General features: G+C 34.7%; 1 protein-coding gene across 4 annotated transcripts in view; it reads left to right on the top strand.

Moving 5' to 3' along the window:
• The window catches only part of MAP3K2 (mitogen-activated protein kinase kinase kinase 2), a 62,478-nt gene extending 44,306 nt beyond the window's left edge, over positions 1-18,172 (top strand). For all 4 annotated transcript variants that reach the window (XM_032216970.1, XM_032216963.1, XM_032216957.1 and 1 more), the window contains 10 exons: positions 2,018-2,136; positions 2,299-2,378; positions 2,494-2,561; positions 3,804-3,893; positions 5,404-5,610; positions 6,126-6,274; positions 6,900-7,031; positions 9,055-9,184; positions 10,942-11,119; positions 12,607-18,172. In XM_032216970.1, the coding sequence (XP_032072861.1) occupies positions 2,018-2,136; positions 2,299-2,378; positions 2,494-2,561; positions 3,804-3,893; positions 5,404-5,610; positions 6,126-6,274; positions 6,900-7,031; positions 9,055-9,184; positions 10,942-11,119; positions 12,607-12,832 (1,379 nt within the window). In that variant the 3' untranslated portion in view covers positions 12,833-18,172. The remainder of the gene's footprint in view (positions 1-2,017; positions 2,137-2,298; positions 2,379-2,493; positions 2,562-3,803; positions 3,894-5,403; positions 5,611-6,125; positions 6,275-6,899; positions 7,032-9,054; positions 9,185-10,941; positions 11,120-12,606) is intronic.
• Positions 18,173-19,886: the final 1,714 nt, after the last annotated feature.

Below are 19,886 nucleotides of genomic sequence, written 5' to 3'. Positions count from 1 at the left end.
TCAGGGGCTAGATAAGATTTTGTTTGGCGGAGACAAGAAAATGTTATCAAAGATTTATCAATTTTTGACCTGCCAAGATGCTAATGAAGAGATGGATAAAAGCCTTCTAATAGCATGGGAGAGAAACTTTGGCTATGAGATTGAAATGGGCAAATGGTGGGATCTATGGAGTAAGACCATTAAACTTACAATATCTACAGCATTCAAAGAAAACATATACAAGATGGTTTATAGGTGGCACTTCCCCCCAACGAGGTTAGCCAAAATGTTTCCTGGGTTATCTCCACTGTGTTGGAAATGTGGAAGAAAGGATGGCACATTCTACCATATTTGGTGGTCCTGTACTGAGGCCACGAAATACTGGAGAAGGATTAAAAAATGGCTAAAAGAGGTTACCGGGGCAAGCATGGAATGGAGACCCAAGAACCTTCTACTAAGCATTAAACCAGAAAACATGAGCAATTCAATATGGCATTTGAGCCTACATATAATTGTGGCCGCAAGAATAACTTATGCACAATTTTGGAAATCCACTACCATACCGTCGGAAGATGCTATAATTAAAAAGATCTATGAATGTGCAGAAATGGACAGAATGACGGGTTGGCTGAGGGACAAAGGAAAAACGGAACATTACCTTAGCTGGAACTTATGGTATATGTGGGCGACAAGGAGAACAGCAGGGACTTAAAACGGGGAAAGTTAAAAGCGAACATGGGTATTGTAATAGATCCCTGAATTTTGTAATGAGAAGATGTGGCTTAGAGACCTAACAATGAGGAAGGAAAAAAAAGTTGGGCTGTGAATGACTGTCACCGCGGGGGGCGGAGGGGAGGGGGGGTTGTATGTTTAAAATTGTATTTGTATTTGTATGTTTTACTCTTAAAAAAATGTATAACTAATAAAGATTACTTTAAAAAAAATTCAGACACTTGGGGACATGACCTTTTGTGGCCTTCTGACAAGCAAAATCAATGGGAAAACCAGATCCACTTAACAACTGCGTTATTAATTTAAGAACTTCAGTGATTCACTTAACAAATGCGGCAAGACAGTGGATTAAAATGGAGTAAATGGAGTAAAATTCACTTAACAAATGTCTCCCTTGACAACAGAAATTTTGATATGATACAGTCTCAATGCCTATAGCTTTCTCAAATTCAGTTTTTAATTCTTTTCATGTCCTGCCCATAATTTTCATACTTACACATTTGAAAGCTGCCAAAATTAAAGCAGGCAGATTAATTGTTTTGGTAGATTAAAGACAAACCATCAAGAATCATTTATTAGTTTAATTTTTAAATCAAGTAATATTATTTTCTTCTGATCCTTCAGGTATTTTCTATTTCAACTGATGTGAATATTTCATATCAATAAAAAAATTCCAAAATAGAGTCAAGATGAAAAAAATGTGGAAATAATGACTAATATTTTATATTTTCTGTGCAATTTATGTCACTTTGTAGACCAGTATTCCACAATTTTGTATTCTGTGAGGGAATTACATATAATCAGCATCAGAAAATTGTCTGAACTAAGGGAAAATGTATTTTTCTATACTTGTAGTTTTATCTGGGAAAACAATATGTTTTGAATACTTAAAAATAAAACACCAAAAACCACTCTATGTTGGAAAATATCAATGATATTAAGGAGTATCATTCTGAAATACTGTGTGAACAAAGAAGGAGGAAAAAACAAGTATTTTTTTGAAAGTATGCATTCAGCATTTTTGACAGTGTATACCTGTTTGTATCAGTGTGTAAAATATCTCCCTCTGATACTTTATATACCACATAGAAAATTACAGAAGTACTTACTGTATTTCTTTATATTTGAAATTGTTCTATATTAAACTAAAGTTGTTTGCCTCCCAGCATGCATAATTTAAAATAATAGAAAATACCTGAAGGATCAGAAGAAAATAATATTATTTGATTTAAAAATTTAAACTAATAAATGATTCTTGATGGTAAGTTTGTTTATTATCTTTTTCCATTTCTAAAAAATTTAACAGGCTATACTCGTGACAGCAGTTCTCCTCCTCCAGGATACATTCCAGATGATCATGTGGCACGGAATGGATCATTCACTAGTATCAATAGTGAAGGCGAGTTCATTCCAGAAAAAGACTTAGTAAGTATTCTCTTGTCAAAAGGATTTTCTACGTGCATATCTGGTAGCTTGAGGGGTTTTTTGGTTGTTCCCACTTTTTCTCCTTAAATTTTGGATTAACATTTATGATGTGCCTTGAACTAATCAAATTTTTGCAGTACATTTTTTGTGCTTTTCTTTCAGATGTTGGATCCATTATCACTGAGTAGCCCTGAAAATTCTGGCTCAGGAAGTTGTCCTTCACTTGATAGCCCTTTAGATGGGTGAGAATCATTTATATTTTGTCTTTCTGCTATGCTCTGTAAGTCATAGTTTCTTAACTATACAGGAGGCTGTTAGTTTTTAAGAATTTAATATTGCAATGTTTTGTGTTCCTAGAGAGAACTATCTTAAGTCCCGGATGCCAAGAGCTCAGAGCTATCCTGATAACCATCAAGAATTCTCTGGTAGATAAAAACAAATAGACATTGTTTCCAATGTTACTGTTATAAAGTTTTATATTATAATGTTAAGTACGTATAGATTCACAATATAGCGTTTGAGTTGGACAAAGACTATGGTAGCAAATGCAGAAATATATGTAATACAGCTATATAATTAAAGAAATATCTAACAATTAAATCAGGAAATAGCAATCATTGCTGAGATGATAAAAAGGATCTGTTTTTTTATTTTTAGTAGATAAATTTATAATTTTAATTTTTTTCAAGGTCCTTTGGATTTATGCAACTCTTTGTCTAGCTCTGTAAACATATGATGTTTAAACATATAAAATATTGACCATATTTATTTAAGTCATTGCAACCTTCACAATTGGAGCTGCAGTAAGAATCTTAAAACTTTTAAGCTTTCAGACACTTGACAAAGTTCTACTGAAATCAAGATAGAATTTAATTTTAGTATATGATGAAGTTGTACTGAATTTCACAGTTGAACTGGAAATTTAATCTAATGGAGCAAAGCATCTTAAAACATTCAAAAGATTATAATGTACTCTAAAAGATATGGGAGATTTTTTTTAAAAAATGGATGCTTGTTATATTGAAATCTTGTTTTGAAAGCTTTAAAAGACCACAAAATGGGCTTCAGATGTAATAAATGTATGTTCCCATAGTGAAAGAGAATGAGCAGAACCCATCATGCTTACCAAGAAGATAATAAAGCAATATTTCTTGAACAAACTGGGATCTAAATGATGAAATTTGTATATGTATATAGTATAATACAGTATAATAGTCCCAACGGTGCTTTTTTCAAAAGGCAACTGGAAAGAAAGTTCAGTTGCCTTTTGAAAAAGCACCTTTGGGACTGTCATGACCTGGATGACTGAGAATCTCCATCCACATATAGTATAGTAGTGTAAAGTCTATAATATTCATAGATGAAGAATTACTCTGCAATAATAAAGGTATATGCTTGTAAAGAAAAATGTTTCTGGAGCATAAAATATGTATTAAAATAAATATGCTATTTTAAAAAAGCAATATGAATATGTTCTTTGTATTCTGCCCCTAATTTAGGAATGACATAGATACAGTATATATTATGGAAAAAAATCATCGTCCTTTATGTATGCTTTTTCTGATTTGAAATTGGGGATAATACATAAACCTTTCTATTCAGTTTTGGTTAGTTTTTAATACTTTTAATACTTTTTAATGGAATAAAGCAAAAATATTTTTCTTCAGATTATGACCTCCCAATATTTGAAAAGTTTGTCAAAGGTGGAACTTATCCTCGGTACCATATTTCATACCAACATCAAGAATACAATGATGGTGAGTTGTGGGTCAGCTAACTTACCTGGTTTATATTTTTCTTCAAATTCTTGGTTTCTTTTACTTTAAATTAAGAGAGCATTGTTTTTGTGTATTAATAATGAATTTATTAATTAAAGATTTATTTATCTTTGGGTGTTTTTTTTTTAACTACCATTTGCCAGCAGGACCTTTTTAAGGTTGTCTTAGAACAGCAGAATGAAACCTTTTACTTGTGACCACATACAGGGTGCTGCTAAAAAATTTTCAGTTCCAGAGCATACATGCCTTCCCTAGATTGCCCAGTAAAATATCAGTTTTGGAGCAGTATAATATTTTCATTTAGAAACACAAGATAAAATTCACAGTGGTTCTTTAAGCTGTTAGGAGGCTTAATGCATTTGTTCTTAGTAAAACTACTCCCAGAAGCTATCAACAGCCTCCCTCGCCCCGGTCTCTTCTTCTCTTGTGCCATCACTATATTGTATCACTGTTAGGCTGCCAACCAGGCTCAAAATAGGGAGGAAGGGAAGTGTGTTTACGAGCCCCAGAATCTGTTTCACACAATTGGAATAGCTTTTGAAATCATATGAAAAGTGGTGCAAAGATTTGTAAAGAAGAGATATCCTCCTTCTTCATTCGGGTGATTGGATGCCTCATTGCCAGCTTTGGAGGCTTCATTTTGTCAAAAACACCCAAACATTGAGCTGGCAGCATTCTAGCATAATATAAATTTAATCACAAATGTTGATATTTAATTATTTGGGAAAGCTTCCAGTTGGTTCTTCAAGTTCTCAACATCTGAAAGAACACTCCCAAAATATTTCTTTCTTTACCTAAATGGGCCCTTCCATTCATGGAAGAGAATGGAAAAGATGCAGGTCTAACATGGTCCACAATAAAAGAATATCAACATATTTTCAGTGCTTTTTTTTTTTTTGCAACTTCTAGTGGCAAGGCTTATGTTGTTCTGGAAGGTTTTCCGTATTGTTAGAACAGCTTTTCAGGAGATGACAGTGAGAAGGAACAATTTACTAGAGTACCTTCTTTGCTTCCTTCTAGAGCATTTCATAGTCGAGTTCGATTCATGGCAACTAATTTCAGTTCTGTGTGAACGATGTTTTTTCTTAAATTGACTATTTGTAATGAACTCCTAGAGTTTCATCAAGTATAGTATTTAAAAGATCAGCAAGGCTATTTACTTTTATAGAGCTGAAGCTATTATTTTCTCACCATCAGTAAAAAATATTACAGTATTATATTTTAAACCTTCCATGTTTAGAAAATTAAAATCTATTTTCCAAGAAAAGCTGCTTTCTCTGGTCCATTACAAAGGTAACTACTTTGGTTATCATATGTATTTCTTATTATCAAAGGACCTGAGAGTAATGTTTATGATTGCTTATCAGGTCTGTAACATATCTCCAGTTCTGTCTAATGATCTTTACTGTCAGTTCCGTCGAGAACCATGTACTGATAAACAGTATGGTTCATAATACTATGGTATTGGATTTACTTGTAATTTCTGCAGGTCGTAAAACTTTTCCAAGAGTTAGAAGGACTCAAGGAAACTGCTTACGCACTCCAGTAAGTTTCAGCCCAACTGATTATTCATTGAGCACAAGCAGTGGGAGCAGCATTTTCACTCCAGAATATGAAGATGGACGAATGCGGAGAAGAGGAAGTGATATAGAAAATCCTACCTTGACCGTAATGGACATCAGTCCTCCCAGCCGCTGTAAGGAGAAACAATATATTGATTTGTAATCCCTCATCTAAACTATAATTCAGTTGTTGAAATAGCTAGGTTTTATATACAATGTGAGGAAAATAAATGATCAGAGGAATGGGAACATGTCAGAAGAATAGACTAAAAACAGAAAATCTAACATACAGAAGAAGGGTGTAGGCTCCAGTAAGCTGTATCAGGAAATTCCTATGGCAACCTACTGTACATGTTCCTTCTACTAAGAATAATTCTATCTTGAAGATAGTAACAGTAAAAGGGCAGAAAATAATTTGAAATCTATTCATGTGTGCTTGCATTTAGTGTGCTTGTGAGTAAATTTTGGAGAAAACTAATAACACTGCAAACTTATCAAAAACAGGAATTGTAAGTATTCAAAGGGTAAATGTTTTAAAATAGAATAAAATATGCTGACTTGGGAGCTTTTTTGTACAGTGTCAGAAAAGTGTTGGTCTGCTTTTCCCTTGTATAGTTGGATATATCAGACTTCTCACATTTTGTTGCAGCCCCACGTGCTCCAACTAATTGGGTACTTGGTAAACCGCTTGGCCAAGGTGCATTTGGTAGAGTTTATCTATGCTATGATGCAGACACAGGACGAGAACTAGCTGTTAAACAAGTTGAGTTTGATCCTGACAGCCCAGAGACGAGTAAGGTAAGAATTTGGGAAGGAAGTGCCCCCTCTCAGCTTTTTGATATGTACACATTGTGCTGAAAGAAAAAATGAACTAGAAAATTAAATGAATGACAATTGTAAAGTGCATTTTTATTACTTTGTGATATTCAAACATGTAATTTTGGATTCAATACTAAGAGTATAAACTACAGAGGACTTATTGAAACCCACAGTATTGCCAATAACATTTAAGAATTATATACAATTCATATTTTGTTCACTAATTTGATCATTGTTTTAAATGAGAACAGATAATTCAAATAGAGTCCTCTGAGAACCATTGCTTTGCAATTCTTATTGCAATTTATGGGAGCATTGTAGATTCTTTGATATTGTTTAAAGTGACTTGTGGAAGCTGTTTCTCTAGGTCATAGTTCAATTAAGAGTGAGAATAAATGCTTTTATATCTTTTTCAAAACTGAAGTGTTCATTTAATTATAAAAATAGTAAAGCAGCTAAAATGGTTTGTAGTGATTAATATTAATGAGCTAGCAATAATGATTTTTAAATTATTCAGTTTAAATTAAAAAAAATACTTAAATCAAGTATTTTTGGTGAGATTTAGTGCTAGAAATGTGCTCTTATTCTATTATGTTACTTTTAGGAAGTAAATGCCCTTGAATGTGAGATTCAGCTTCTGAAAAATCTGCTACACGAAAGAATTGTTCAGTATTATGGCTGCTTAAGGGACCATCCGGAAGGAACACTTTCTATATTCATGGAATATATGCCAGGGGTAAGCCACTAATCCACATTACATAAATTTCTGTAATGTTTGTGTGCTCATATGTAAAAATCAAATCTGCAAATGGAGTGATGTGTACCATCAATTTGAAAAGAATACTAAGTTTCTATAAATATCTTCTGTTTTTCATTAGCATCTACAAACAAACATTTCTGAAACCCCACAGAGTGTTTTTGCTATCTGCATTTTGCTCTTGACATATCTATTGTTTAACAAGAAGCATATTTAATTATTGAATTTTATTTCTACATAAGTATGAAGCATCATAGTAAATATTTATATCTTGGTCAAAATAAGCTTGGCTGATCATAGGTTGCTAAGGGGATATCTGAGGCTTAAAAGAAATTAGCATGATCAAACAAAACAAATAATTTTAAGTTATTAACTACTAGCTGTACCCGGCCACGCATTGCTGTGGCCCAGTCTGGGAGTAGTGGGGCGGCAGATGGGTGCTGCCGTTGGTTAGGACTCGGTGCTGCTGGGCCGGGCGAGGCTGGTTGGGGGAGAGGGCACCGGGGCTGTTGGCCTTGTGGAAGTTGTTGAGCATCTCCTCAGAGGAGCTGTGCTCAGGCTCCCCCAAGTCGGTGGCCCAGGAGAGTGAGACGTCCAGGATCTCGGAGGAGGAGAAGTCCTTGGTGTGCTGCCTCACGGGGCACCCAGGGGCCGCCCCAGCCCCGCTGCACCTCAGGCTGACACCGCCACCGCCGCCCTGTCGGCGCCACCTTGGCAAGGCCATAGCTGGCTCGCTGTGAGGGGGGGTGGAGAGCGTGCGCAGCCGGTTGGGCTGAGGAGATGCTCCGCCACCTCTGGAGCTCCACTGGGCTGGCCAGGGCTAGGCCGGCTTAAGGGCGGGGGGAGGCGGCCAAGGGATGGCACAGGTGGCACCCCGCTGCAGACAGCAAAGGCCCGGCAGGAGGGGAGGGGGAGGACGAAGGGCTTCGGCTCCCCTTGGCGGAAATGGCCGAAGCTCGTCAGAGGAGGGGTGGAAAGGGGAAAGGGTGCAGCCACAGCCCAGCCACATATATAAAGGGACCATCAGGACGAAGCTGGAGAGAGGCCGAACTGTTCCGAATATACTATATTCACTAAATAAATGCTATGGTAAACAACACAGCTCAATTCCAACGCAATGTCACACGAAATAATTAAATAAAAATGAAAATAAATCGAAATCTATGAAAATTCAATATAACAATGCAATTGGAAACATTGAAATGGAATCATGAAATATTTAGTATAGCATGTGTTGCTTTTACGTCCACCAGATGGCGCTGGTTTTCAAAAAAAGCATGTTTTTATAAAAAATCATGTTATTACCTGTCACAGGTGTGACATCTATATAATATACGTATATAAAAACATTTCCGTATTCGAATGCAACGTTGTGTCAAAATTTCAAAGCAATCGGTGAAGAACTTTCGGAGATTAGCGATTTTGAACAAACAACCATTACATTTTTATTTATATAGATTATTCTTTTTAATATTATAAACAAGTTTGGTACTTGCAGCATTCTGTTATCTTTCTAGTATGAATCAAAAGATATACGTTCCAGAAAGAATCTGGATTTAAAATTTAAATCCTATTTTCTCTAAGTTGAAGTTGCACACTTGGTGGGCTGGATTTAGTGCTCTGCAAGTTAAGGTGAGATGGAGAAAGATTTCCAAGATCAGTGTGTTCTAGTGATTAAGGCTCCAAACTAGAAAGTAAGAGATTGTGAGTTCAAATCCAGCCTTAACCATGAAAGCCAGGTGAGTGACTTTGGGCCAGTCATTTTCTCTTAACCCAACTGACCTCAAAAGGTTGTTGTGGGGAAAATAGAAAAAGGAACATGTGTTGGATATGTTTGCTGCCTTGAGTTATTTGTAAAAATAATAGGCGGGATACAAATAAATAAAAATAACTATTTGTGGATTAAATCAGTGTTTTAAGTGCTGTAACTTTTATATGGTGGATTTCTAGAAAACTTCTGTTAAGATCTTTTACTATAGCAAGTTTCTTTTTTTCATTATAGGGCTCAATTAAAGATCAGTTGAAGGCATATGGTGCTCTCACAGAGAATGTGACTCGGAAGTATACTCGCCAGATCCTGGAAGGCGTTCACTATTTGCACAGTAACATGATTGTACATAGAGATATTAAAGGTACTGACGGGGGCATTGTTATAAATGTGCTTGTTGAATTGTAAATATTTCTTTCTAAATCTTGAAGAGTTGGTTTCCTTTTTCTCCTGGTATACTATTAAAAATAGCATTTTATTGAAGACCTTTCCTGCACTTTTCAAAACTTAATAAGCACATGTTTCAAGTGAGTGTGTTAGAAAAATGGTTAATATATGATATGATAGATACAATACAATACAATAGTAATGTTATAATACAATATTGATTAACAAGCAGCAAGCCCAATTCCGTTTGGTTGAAGTAATAGTTTTACTAAGGATTACTGGTTGCAGTGTTCCCCACTCCCATTCGCCAGACCATCAGGGTTCAATAGCATCCTGGTGCAATGTTTTGGAAACCAATTTGATACCAGGCACATCTTGAAAGGGCTGCACATTGTTTCCCAGGCCAGGTGTCCTTGGCCATCTGGATTAGTTCAATTTTCATATGTCTGGTTTCTGCCAGTTCCATTCTCTCCCCTCCTTTACCTTTACTTCCTCCTCCACTTCTTCCCCAAATGGCTATCTCGCCCCCCCCCCCAATTGATGGCAGGATGCCAGTAACTTAGTGGAGCATAGCAAAGATAGCAGAGCTGACAGCTGTGGTGGGGGCCTGGGAAGTTTTGTCCAGCTGTGGCTGGAGTACAAGTTGCAACTGTACATGAAATGGGACGAATAAAACACTTCAAGAAAACCTTTCATGAAGATAAATGAGGGAGGGAAGGAAACACATTAGACTTGCAAGATTATATTATGGTAGCTGTTCGAATAAAAGTAGTTTTAGGTCTACTCAGTATATGTTGCTTGGTTTTGCCCACCTTGTAGGTCTGATGCTACCTTCTTTGTGCAATTCACAATGCAAATTTTGTCCCTAAAGATCTGCATAGCCTGTTGCTGAAGTATTAAGTACCAGTTGGAGATGGAGGCATAAAGATGTTTTTTTCCTGTCACATGTAACCCTTAACCAGAAAAATTCAAGCCACCCCATTTGATTAGTTTTAGTACATTTTAAATTCCTATTTAAGAAGGTATTTGAAATTAGAAAGAACCATCTTTTATTTGTTTATTAATGTTGAAACAGATTTTTATGTTATGATTTTAATTTTGATCAGTTGTACCATGGATGTTTTATAGCAAATTACTTATTATTCACTGACAGTAAATTGATAGCCTGAGCTAAAGTTTAATAAATAACTAGGAGTCAGTGGAGAGTCAATGCATAGACCTAATGCTCATGTCGATTATTACTTGCCAACAATTGGTATATTCTGGATTAATAGAAGCTTCTGAATGATCTTCAATGGCAGCTCCATTTAGATCGCATTACAGTGTTCCAGATAAATGATAGTGTGGTTATGAATCACTGTTTAGACTAGTATTTGAGGTGTCAAAGTTGAAGAAATGTCTGTGCTTTCAGATTTTGAATTGGTTCTTTAACAACTAAGGGAAAGATTGCCCACTATGATTCCTTGAGTCATGGTTTAACTTCTTGTTTAATAGCTGAGCTCTAATTAAAAGTATATACATACAATTTTACATGATTCGTTCATATTTATTTCAGATACCAACTGAATTATTCAGTCTACATATAGTATTTTTGTACACTAAATTGCAGTATCAATTAAACAAAAAGTGCACTTATTTTGTGTATGATTCTATTGGCCCTGTATGATTACACAGCAATAGCTGTTATTAATCCAATGTGGGGACAATTACACAGTCTGTTTATATTTCTTTCAGGAGCAAATATTCTTCGTGACTCTGCAGGCAATGTTAAGTTGGGTGATTTTGGTGCCAGCAAACGGCTTCAAACAATTTGTCTATCTGGTACGGGAATGAAGTCTGCTACAGGAACTCCATACTGGATGAGTCCAGAAGTGATTAGTGGAGAAGGATATGGAAGAAAAGCAGATATTTGGCAAGTCTTATATTATTTTTTACCTGGAACGAATTGGGAAATAATTTCTTGCGCATTATTTTGTGAGCCCCTAAATGTACCCACAATGTTGCATTAAGATTAGGGCTGAGATTGTTAACAGCAGAGACCAGAATTTGGTTTATAAAAATTATACACAACTTCAGTTTGAAATATCAGCAGTTTGGTATTATCCCTGATTTGTGCATGACGAACACTCAAATTTAGTAGAGCAGTAGAGCAGAAAATGCCTAATATAGGTTTAAATCCTTAATTACCATTGAACTTTCTAAGGCAAAGAAAAATGTTAAACAATACCTCTAGGACATTGCCATCTGAAGTGATAGAGAAGTGAGAGAAAGATCTTTAATCATTGGCAATTTAGAAAGTCTCCATAAGTTGACAAACAATCTCTGTAGGTTTATCTAAGCCAAACCGAGGAGGACATTTACATTAGGTCATTTTAAGTGATGTCCACAGGAGTTTTATGGGGTCATCATGCGGGCATTCCTTTCTATTAGCAGCTTTGCCCGTGTTCTAGAAAGTAGAAAATATTGGTCATGCCATTTTATAGGAATGCCCATTATTCATACTTGTTACACCAATTTTACTACCTTATTTATCTAACTAAGTCTGCTTCCTTCTATAGTTTTTCATTACTGGCTGATACAAACATGAAACAAACTTCAGGTTGCAAAATCTGTATGCCTTATGAGAATTGTAACTTGAAGAAAGAAGTGGCATAGCCTTTGATGCAGGATTATTACCTTAAAGAAAATAGGATAATATGCTTTTCAAAGAAATAATAATGTGTTACTAAAAAAAATTTCAGACATAAATGTTCTTATTACCTTTCAGTGAGTGTCTTTCCTACTATAAATTCTGAAGAAGCTATTTTTATGGCATGTGTTTAGTAGTAAAATTATATTTCAATTATTGGAGCTTTAGAGGAAACTCAAAATAGAGCAGTCAGTATTTAAACTGGGTGCAGCTTTCTCTGATTTTCAAAAAACAGAATAATGGTTACAAATTGAAAATGACTAAATTTACCTGAATAAAATTCAGAACAATTGTGCTAGTATAGGATTGGATCTACTTGTTTGGTGAATGGGATTTTATCCCTAACAATGTCCCAGTGCAATATGAAGCAGAGAATTTTTTTTTTTTAAATCCTGCTTATTTCTGTATTCTAGTTGTTTATTCCTACCGTTTTGGGATGATGAGGAGAGTGATGAATGCTCTGGGCATTGTAATGAAAACAATATATTGGTTGAATCGCCTCACTTTTGTTTTCCCTGCCCCCTTCTTCCAGTAGAAACATGAACTTGATAACATTGAAAGAACAAATTTGTCTGCACCCAAATGAAATCTTAACAGAAACTAATATAGAGCTATAAAAAGCTTTTCTTTTGATGGGACATACATTATGCTTTGATTACCTTTTCCAGATAGTCTTCTTAATTTTAATTTGCTTTTCATTCTTGTTGCAGGAGTGTAGGCTGTACAGTTGTTGAAATGCTCACTGAGAAGCCACCCTGGGCAGAATTTGAAGCAATGGCTGCCATTTTTAAAATTGCCACACAGCCAACCAATCCCCAGCTGCCACCTCACGTCTCAGACCACGGTCGGGATTTTCTAAAGCGGATATTTACTGAGGCTAAGTTGCGACCATCTGCAGATGAACTGCTGAGACATACATTTGCACATTATCACTGATGGCCTGCCTCAATCCCTTTCACCTACTGCATTTTTTACTGCACTTTTTTTTATACAGAGTTGAAAAAAGACAAGGGAGAAGTTATTTCTCTTGATTCTTTCTTTCATATAAAATTGTTAAGATCTCTCTGCATATTTAGAATGCAGACTTTTTCCCATTTAGAATCTCCTTTGTTTCAGTAATGTACTGATGTGGTTTGCATAAAGCACTTTAGTACATATTCATTCCTATTTAAGAGGGTAAAGAATTTATTTGGACCATCAGGAATCATGTATAAGACTTCCCCATCTCTATTCCCTTAGCAAGCACTGCTAATTAACTCCCAAGGCTGGGAAGATATACATGTCACTAGCAGATTCAGAAAAACAGTATATATCCAGTGGTTGCGGTGTATAAATAGATAACAAAGAACTCTCAATTATATTTGAGCTTTGAAATAAGTTTCATCTGTGATTCTGGAAATTCATTTAGAAGCTAGAATCTCAGGTTGCTGAGCAAGGTACATTTTGGAAAATAAACCATCATATTAGCACAAAAATGTAAACCAAATAAGTGTTTTTTGCTTTGAAGATAAGAAGCCTGTTGTTTAATAGTGCTAGTGCATTAATGTCGTATATCCAGAATCATAGATAAACAGATTGCTGTAGTATCAGACTTCTCTAAAGTTAAACAATGTCCACGTATCATGCAACAAACTGATTTTCAGGGTTGGAAAGAATTGATCTGTGAGGAGTCTCTAATGGGTAGAATGAAATTTATTTCATGCAACATAATTCTGTTCATATTAATTAAGAATCCGTTCCATATTCTTTCTTCTGTCCCAATTATTCTTCTGATTCCCTAAAATATTTTATAAGATCCAGGTTTTTTTCTCTCTACTGTGAGTTTTATCATAAAGTACTTAAGGTAGAAAAATGGCCAGTGTCAAAAATATAGTTTCTCTTTCTGCTGCTGCTGAACTGAATTCTGTGTCTGAGATGCATATTTTATTTGTCAAATCTCCTTGCTAATTTGCACTGGGCTGACCATGTGGGAATTATCTTTGTGGGTTGCAAATGCCTTATTAATTTGCGTTGGAAAAGCAAGTTTGGTAGAATGAGATCTGGAAGTTCCCATGTGTATCTGTACCATATAATTCAGTTACAGCTGAAGACGAAGGAAGACATAATACAAATTGAAAAAAAGACATTTTCACTCCCAATTGTTTTTTTAAATTTATTTATTTATTTAGTTGTTTTACTTTTGATTTGATAATAAATGAATAATCAGATTTGGGATTATTATCCCAATTGTTTCAACCCATATTTGGACATGTATTAACAATAGAACTGTAGAATGTATGTTTGCTGGCTGGCCCTTTAGGATATATCTAGCACCAAACAATAATATAACTGGAAAATGGGAAAGATGCTTCCATTTTCCAGGAGTGGTGTTGTAAACATTACTATTAATTGTTTCCTAGGCTTTCTGCAAAATGTCCAAAGCAAGTCAAATTATATGAAGATAAATAGATACCATAATGATGCTATTAAACCTGACCAACAATGACATATAAAACATGTTACATAGGTATGAATCATAAACCACATATACAACAATATAAAAGTGTGTATGTGATTTATGATTCATGCTTACATAATGCTCCTGGCACCTTAATCATGACTTGGTAACCTGAATTTATGTCTTTATTTATTGTTAAAATAAGTTCAGATAGATAAAGCCTGTACTTTTGGAAAGCATCTCTTAGACATGCTGAAGAGAAATAGGCAGCCCTGATCCATATAGTCTTTCCCCAACTAAAATGTAATTTCAACACCAGATCACCAATAAATAGAAATGTATTTTTTCCATTTTTATAGAACTAGGGACATCTTTTAATCTTAATATCCCAAAACCAACAACCACCAAAGAATTGTACAAATAATAATCCTAGCGTTATACATTTTGGTGGTGTTGCTGCCCCGTTGATTGCAGCAATAAGCTGCAGCCATTAAATAGGGCTTTTGTTATTGGAAATTGACCATATGTTGTTAAAAGTACATGGAATATTGCTTATGCATTAGTCTATAGTTGTAAGAGAATTTAAATTGGAGTAGCAAATGTGGCTTGAACAAAATTGACGCAAATCCTCTTTAAAAATATACAACCTATTAATTGAGTTGTTTTCTAAGGGTCTTAATTTTTGACTTTTGAAAGTAACAGAAATGTTTCTATAAGGAGGTCAGGTTTATTTTTCTAAAGGTGTACTTAAAATTTAAAATAACATGTAAAAAGGAATCATCATCGTCATGACTCCTTTCCTGTAACCCTTCAGTCTGTTATGGTTCTGTACAGAGCTGTGTTATCCTACATCTGAGTACAGGCTGTCTTTTTCTGGACCCTGTAAGAAAGCTCTGTAAGAGTCTGAATTTTCTAAACTGCTATCAAGCTGTAGCTATGCAAATTATGTAAAACATGAAAATTTCCAACACTTGGTCTCAAGTAGACTAAAAGAAGAGACAACAAGAGAAGTCCTCCTCCCACATTTATCAAAATGTATATGTATATTTAATAGTTTTACCAAAGTTCTGTGCTCTCTCAATTAACAGGGCTTTGAAATGTTTAAAATCTAGCAGTCAGACAATCATTGCAGCCTCTGGGTGACCTCTGAACAGCGCTGTTGCACCAGTTCAAAATTGTTGAATGAAAATATTTGTTCGTGCAGACTATTTTGAAGACCAAATTTAACCTTCCACTTATTTCAGAAGGTAGTATCTAAAACAACTTAAATGCATTAAGGAATAAATTACACTGAATGCAGGGATACATTTTCTTTTTAGTAAATATGCGTTGGATTAAGTTGTTGGATTTTTTCCCCTCCAAATCTGAAGCAGAGCCTTAAATTATTTTTTGCAGGGAGACAGGAATCAAACTCCATCCAGAAATTTCTAGCTTAAAGGGCAACACTAATCAGCTATACTTTTAAACAAATATACAAAGTCCTGTTTCAGCTGTAAAACATGAACTGATACTGTTGGAATAGAATCACTGGCTGCCTCTCCTTGCTCTTTCACTATGTAAATAATAGCTTGTTTATGGTGCTTTTCTGCTATAATTCAATCTTTCTTGGATCGGCTTTATCCCACCATGCCTTTTGGGAGTTTAGAAGCTTAGGGCAGTGAGTTCTTAAAATTATATTAGGGCAGCGAGGGCGATTGGCTCGGCATGCCAAAAATTCAGAAAATGCCAACATTGACTTTGGTGGCATGTCACATTTCCCCTCCTTCCCCAGTCAGAGAGGCCTGTCTTGACTCTCCTCTAGATTCTCCTCATCCTGTGAAAGTACATAAGAGAGCCCTGCTCTTGGAGGGCCCCTGAAGCCTCAAAAAAAATCACCCGAGAGCATTCTTGTGTGATTTTCTGAGGCCCCAGAGGCCCTCCAAGAGCAGGGCCTTCTTATGCAACTCCTAGAAGGTCTGGAGGCCTGATGTATCATCAAAAATGACATGTCATATCATAGGCTAGTTATCATACTAAGGTCTTTTAGGAGTCTGGCACAGCGCTAACCTGATTATCAACAGGTCTGATGTTCACATGATGTAGGATACTGTGGTAACAACTGGGACAGAGGGTAAATGTGATTATGTAGAAACTTGACTTCTTATCCCTGATTGGGATGTGAAATATGTTTTTTATACAAAATAGAAAGTGCTGACATCAATTGAACTTTGGAAAAGGCTAGTTTCTTTTGATAATTTATTAAACAAAAGCATAAGAATAACCCATGAATGTGTGAATCCCCGAAATACAGAAGTAATGTGAAATTTGCAGCTCTAAAATATTTGAAAGTAATAAGGCCTTAAAATGGATAAAATTCTATGGAGTAGATAGGTATGAGAGCACTCAGTATTATGTGAAGGAGCAAAAATATATATTAGGTGGCTTAAATTCATGCAGAACAAGAAATGTAAGAGACAATACTTTTTGCTAATAAATTAGAAAAAAACCCAGAAATGTAGACAATTAGAATTTAATATATTCTGAACAGGAATAATTTTGTGATCAAGTTGTTGGAATATGGATGAGTGTAGGAGTTGCTTTAGGGGAAAAATGGTGATACAATAGCCCTTTGCCTTTCTAAAGTTATGTGCAATTTAAAATATATTCCTTATCAAAATAACTGAATTATAAGATTTATTCTGCTGTGTATATTTTACATATAATTTCTATACAGAACAATTTACAATGACCCTAAACCTATATTTTAAGTGTGTTTATATTTGAAGTAGCATGGGAGATTTCTATCCATGCTATTTTTATTCTAGGGAGCTAAAGATACACTAGGGACCCATAAAATGCAGATGGCATTTCCATTTTATTTTGTGCCTTGTTTAAACTTTTGCATAAGTTTAGTCTGAGTACTTCTATTACCAAAAGGTAATAATGTGATCTTTAAATATAATTCTAATGCAAGTTAAGAATTATAAAATCTTGTAATGTCCAAAGAAGTATCTTGAAAGTAGGCAGAGTCCAAAATTGTAGATAACTTGCCCAAATTGCAGGATACTTTGTGCTCCTCAAATCCATAGTGTGGCTGAGGGAGAAAGGGGAAAAAACAACAACAGCAGAGTACGACTGATAGCTGTGCCTTCTTTTAATATTGTGTTTTGTGTTGACAATGACAATATAAAAGTGTTTCAAAAAAAGGATGGATATAAAGAAGTTTCCCAATCACTTCTAATACCAGCTTTAGTGGAGGGAGGTAGCTCAGTTATTAATGATTTACCTTTAAGCCACAAGGGACAGTTCCCAGCAATTTGGCATGAAGTTATTGAAGTACACATCCAGTTTTGATATGAATTTGTAAATAAAGTTTACAAAACAAAAGCATAGTGATTGACAGCAAACTTGCTGTTGTAATTCAAGCCAAATTTTGATCATTTTAATTACATTTTCCTTGGACTTCATCAAATGAGGCTGGGGACAGCTTATGTGATTATAGGCAAAAGTTTTCTAACTAGAAACTTCTAATAAATATATCAATTAAGCTAGAACTAAAACACTAATATAAAAATACTTACGTTTCTGAATATCTAAAGTGATAATTTAGAATCCTTCAAAGCTTGCCAATACAAATTGTGTCTGTTGACAGTGATTTGTAACCTTTTATTTTTAGTCTTAGAATTTCAAAAGTATAAACATATAAGATCATGGAACAAAAGCTATATATTCTTTATATTATTAAAATGATTATGAGAAAATGGTATGGGAATATGTCACATTCAAATAATTATTCTAAAAAGAAACTGGAAACACAAGGGAAAATTTAATATCCCTCAGAGCTGAGTAGACATAAGCTACATATAGCACATAATCATGTCCTTATTTGTGTTAAAAATGAAGACAATTGTGTAGCTGCCTTTTCTGGTATATCAAAAATAATTTAGTATATTATTTTTCAGCCCATTTGTGCAAGATTTAATGTGTGTCCCATCTGCATTATAAATCATTTCTGAAACTGCAGTGGTTCAAACCCAGTGTGAAGCATAACTAAAATCCAGAAAGAAAAATGCATCATACTAAGATGCTATGTTTCTGGGTATAGTCCTGAATAAATGTGCCAATCATAAATCCAAATATTCATTTCTTTTTTTCATATATGACATGGGGTACCCATTAAAGGTAGATCTTGGGAGCACTAGCTTCCTAGCAGACATAAATACACGTAGCATGCAACAATCATTTTTCTAAACCACAAATTAAATTAAACATTTTAATGTGAATTTATTTTTCATGAATTTGAAAGTGACAGGGAGGCTTGGCATGAAGTCTGACCAGTACCTTCAGATATGTAGGATTTGGATTAAGAAAATAGATATTTTGATAAATTAGAAAGCCTAAAATCTAAAAAAAGATGATGGTCTCCCTGATGAAATTTTAATTTTTAAAATAAGCTTTACTCCTTAATTTTTAAGAAGTATGGATTACACACATTGGATTAAAATGTTCTTGTTATACTAACAAAGCATTCAAAGACATCTGAGTGCCTTTATGCCTTAAGTTTATTTTCTTAACATATTGATTACAGAAAAGGTTCAAATCATATAGGACCACTTACTAAGTAGCATAATAAATTTTCCCTTTCCTTTTAAAATTAACTAGGGAGTATTTACAACAATAATTTTTATCAGAGTTATAAGTATATATAGACTTGCAAGCCTTGCTTTTAAAAATACTGATAGTATGTTAAATCTTTATCCAACCAAGTATGTTATTAGTTTTAATAAGCTGTTAAAAATATTCCAAGTTCACTCATTTCAAATAGCACTTAAATTTAGATATGATTATATTCTTTATTCTTAACCCTAGAACTGGTAAATTCTGCAATAACATATACATGCAAATTATTTAATTCTGGAATAATCAGCAGCTCAAGTGAACTGAGAATGATTTTAGTGGTGCTTTCTTTTAAGAAAGTATTTGCTTAAAGCAAGCGACAGTATTGGTTTTGAATAGGAAAATCAGATGTGATTTCAAATAAGGTATTTGTATTCTATTAATGCCATGTAGCTTTAATAAGGACAAATCTTGTTCCTGCCATTGTCCAGATTTAATGTAGAATTCAGTAACACTTTCAACCAACTTTGCAGCAGTGTCAGGCTGCTTCAGACTACTTCAGGTTTGGTGTTTCCAGGAGTAGTTTCCTGGTACTCCAGGAGTATATATATAATGAAATTTATTACACCTATGGAGAAGTACAGACTTTTATGCTTGAATGTATATCTCTAAGGTGAGGGGTTTTTTTAAGCAAAAGTATTGCTGTCAACATACCAGTACAGGTTTGTTTGTGTACTTATTATGTATATGTTAGTAAATTGCTGAAAACCAAAGCTTTTATACTCCTTAGGTACAGCCAAAAGCACTGTTTATCTAGTTTAGTGGCTGTTAGCAACTTTCCTGTGATTTCTAAGTTGTGCTGGATATATTTATTACTATGGCTCTCTCAGACACACATGCAATCCAAGTGGCTCCTTGAGCAGTAATATCTCACAATTATACCCACCATGCTTTTGG

The sequence above is a fragment of the Thamnophis elegans genome, chromosome 1 (genome assembly GCF_009769535.1).
Source record: "Thamnophis elegans isolate rThaEle1 chromosome 1, rThaEle1.pri, whole genome shotgun sequence".
Classification (NCBI taxonomy): Eukaryota; Metazoa; Chordata; class Lepidosauria; order Squamata; family Colubridae; genus Thamnophis; species Thamnophis elegans.
The sequence above is the reverse complement of the archived record's forward strand: the minus strand, read 5'-3'. Positions and strand labels throughout refer to the sequence as shown.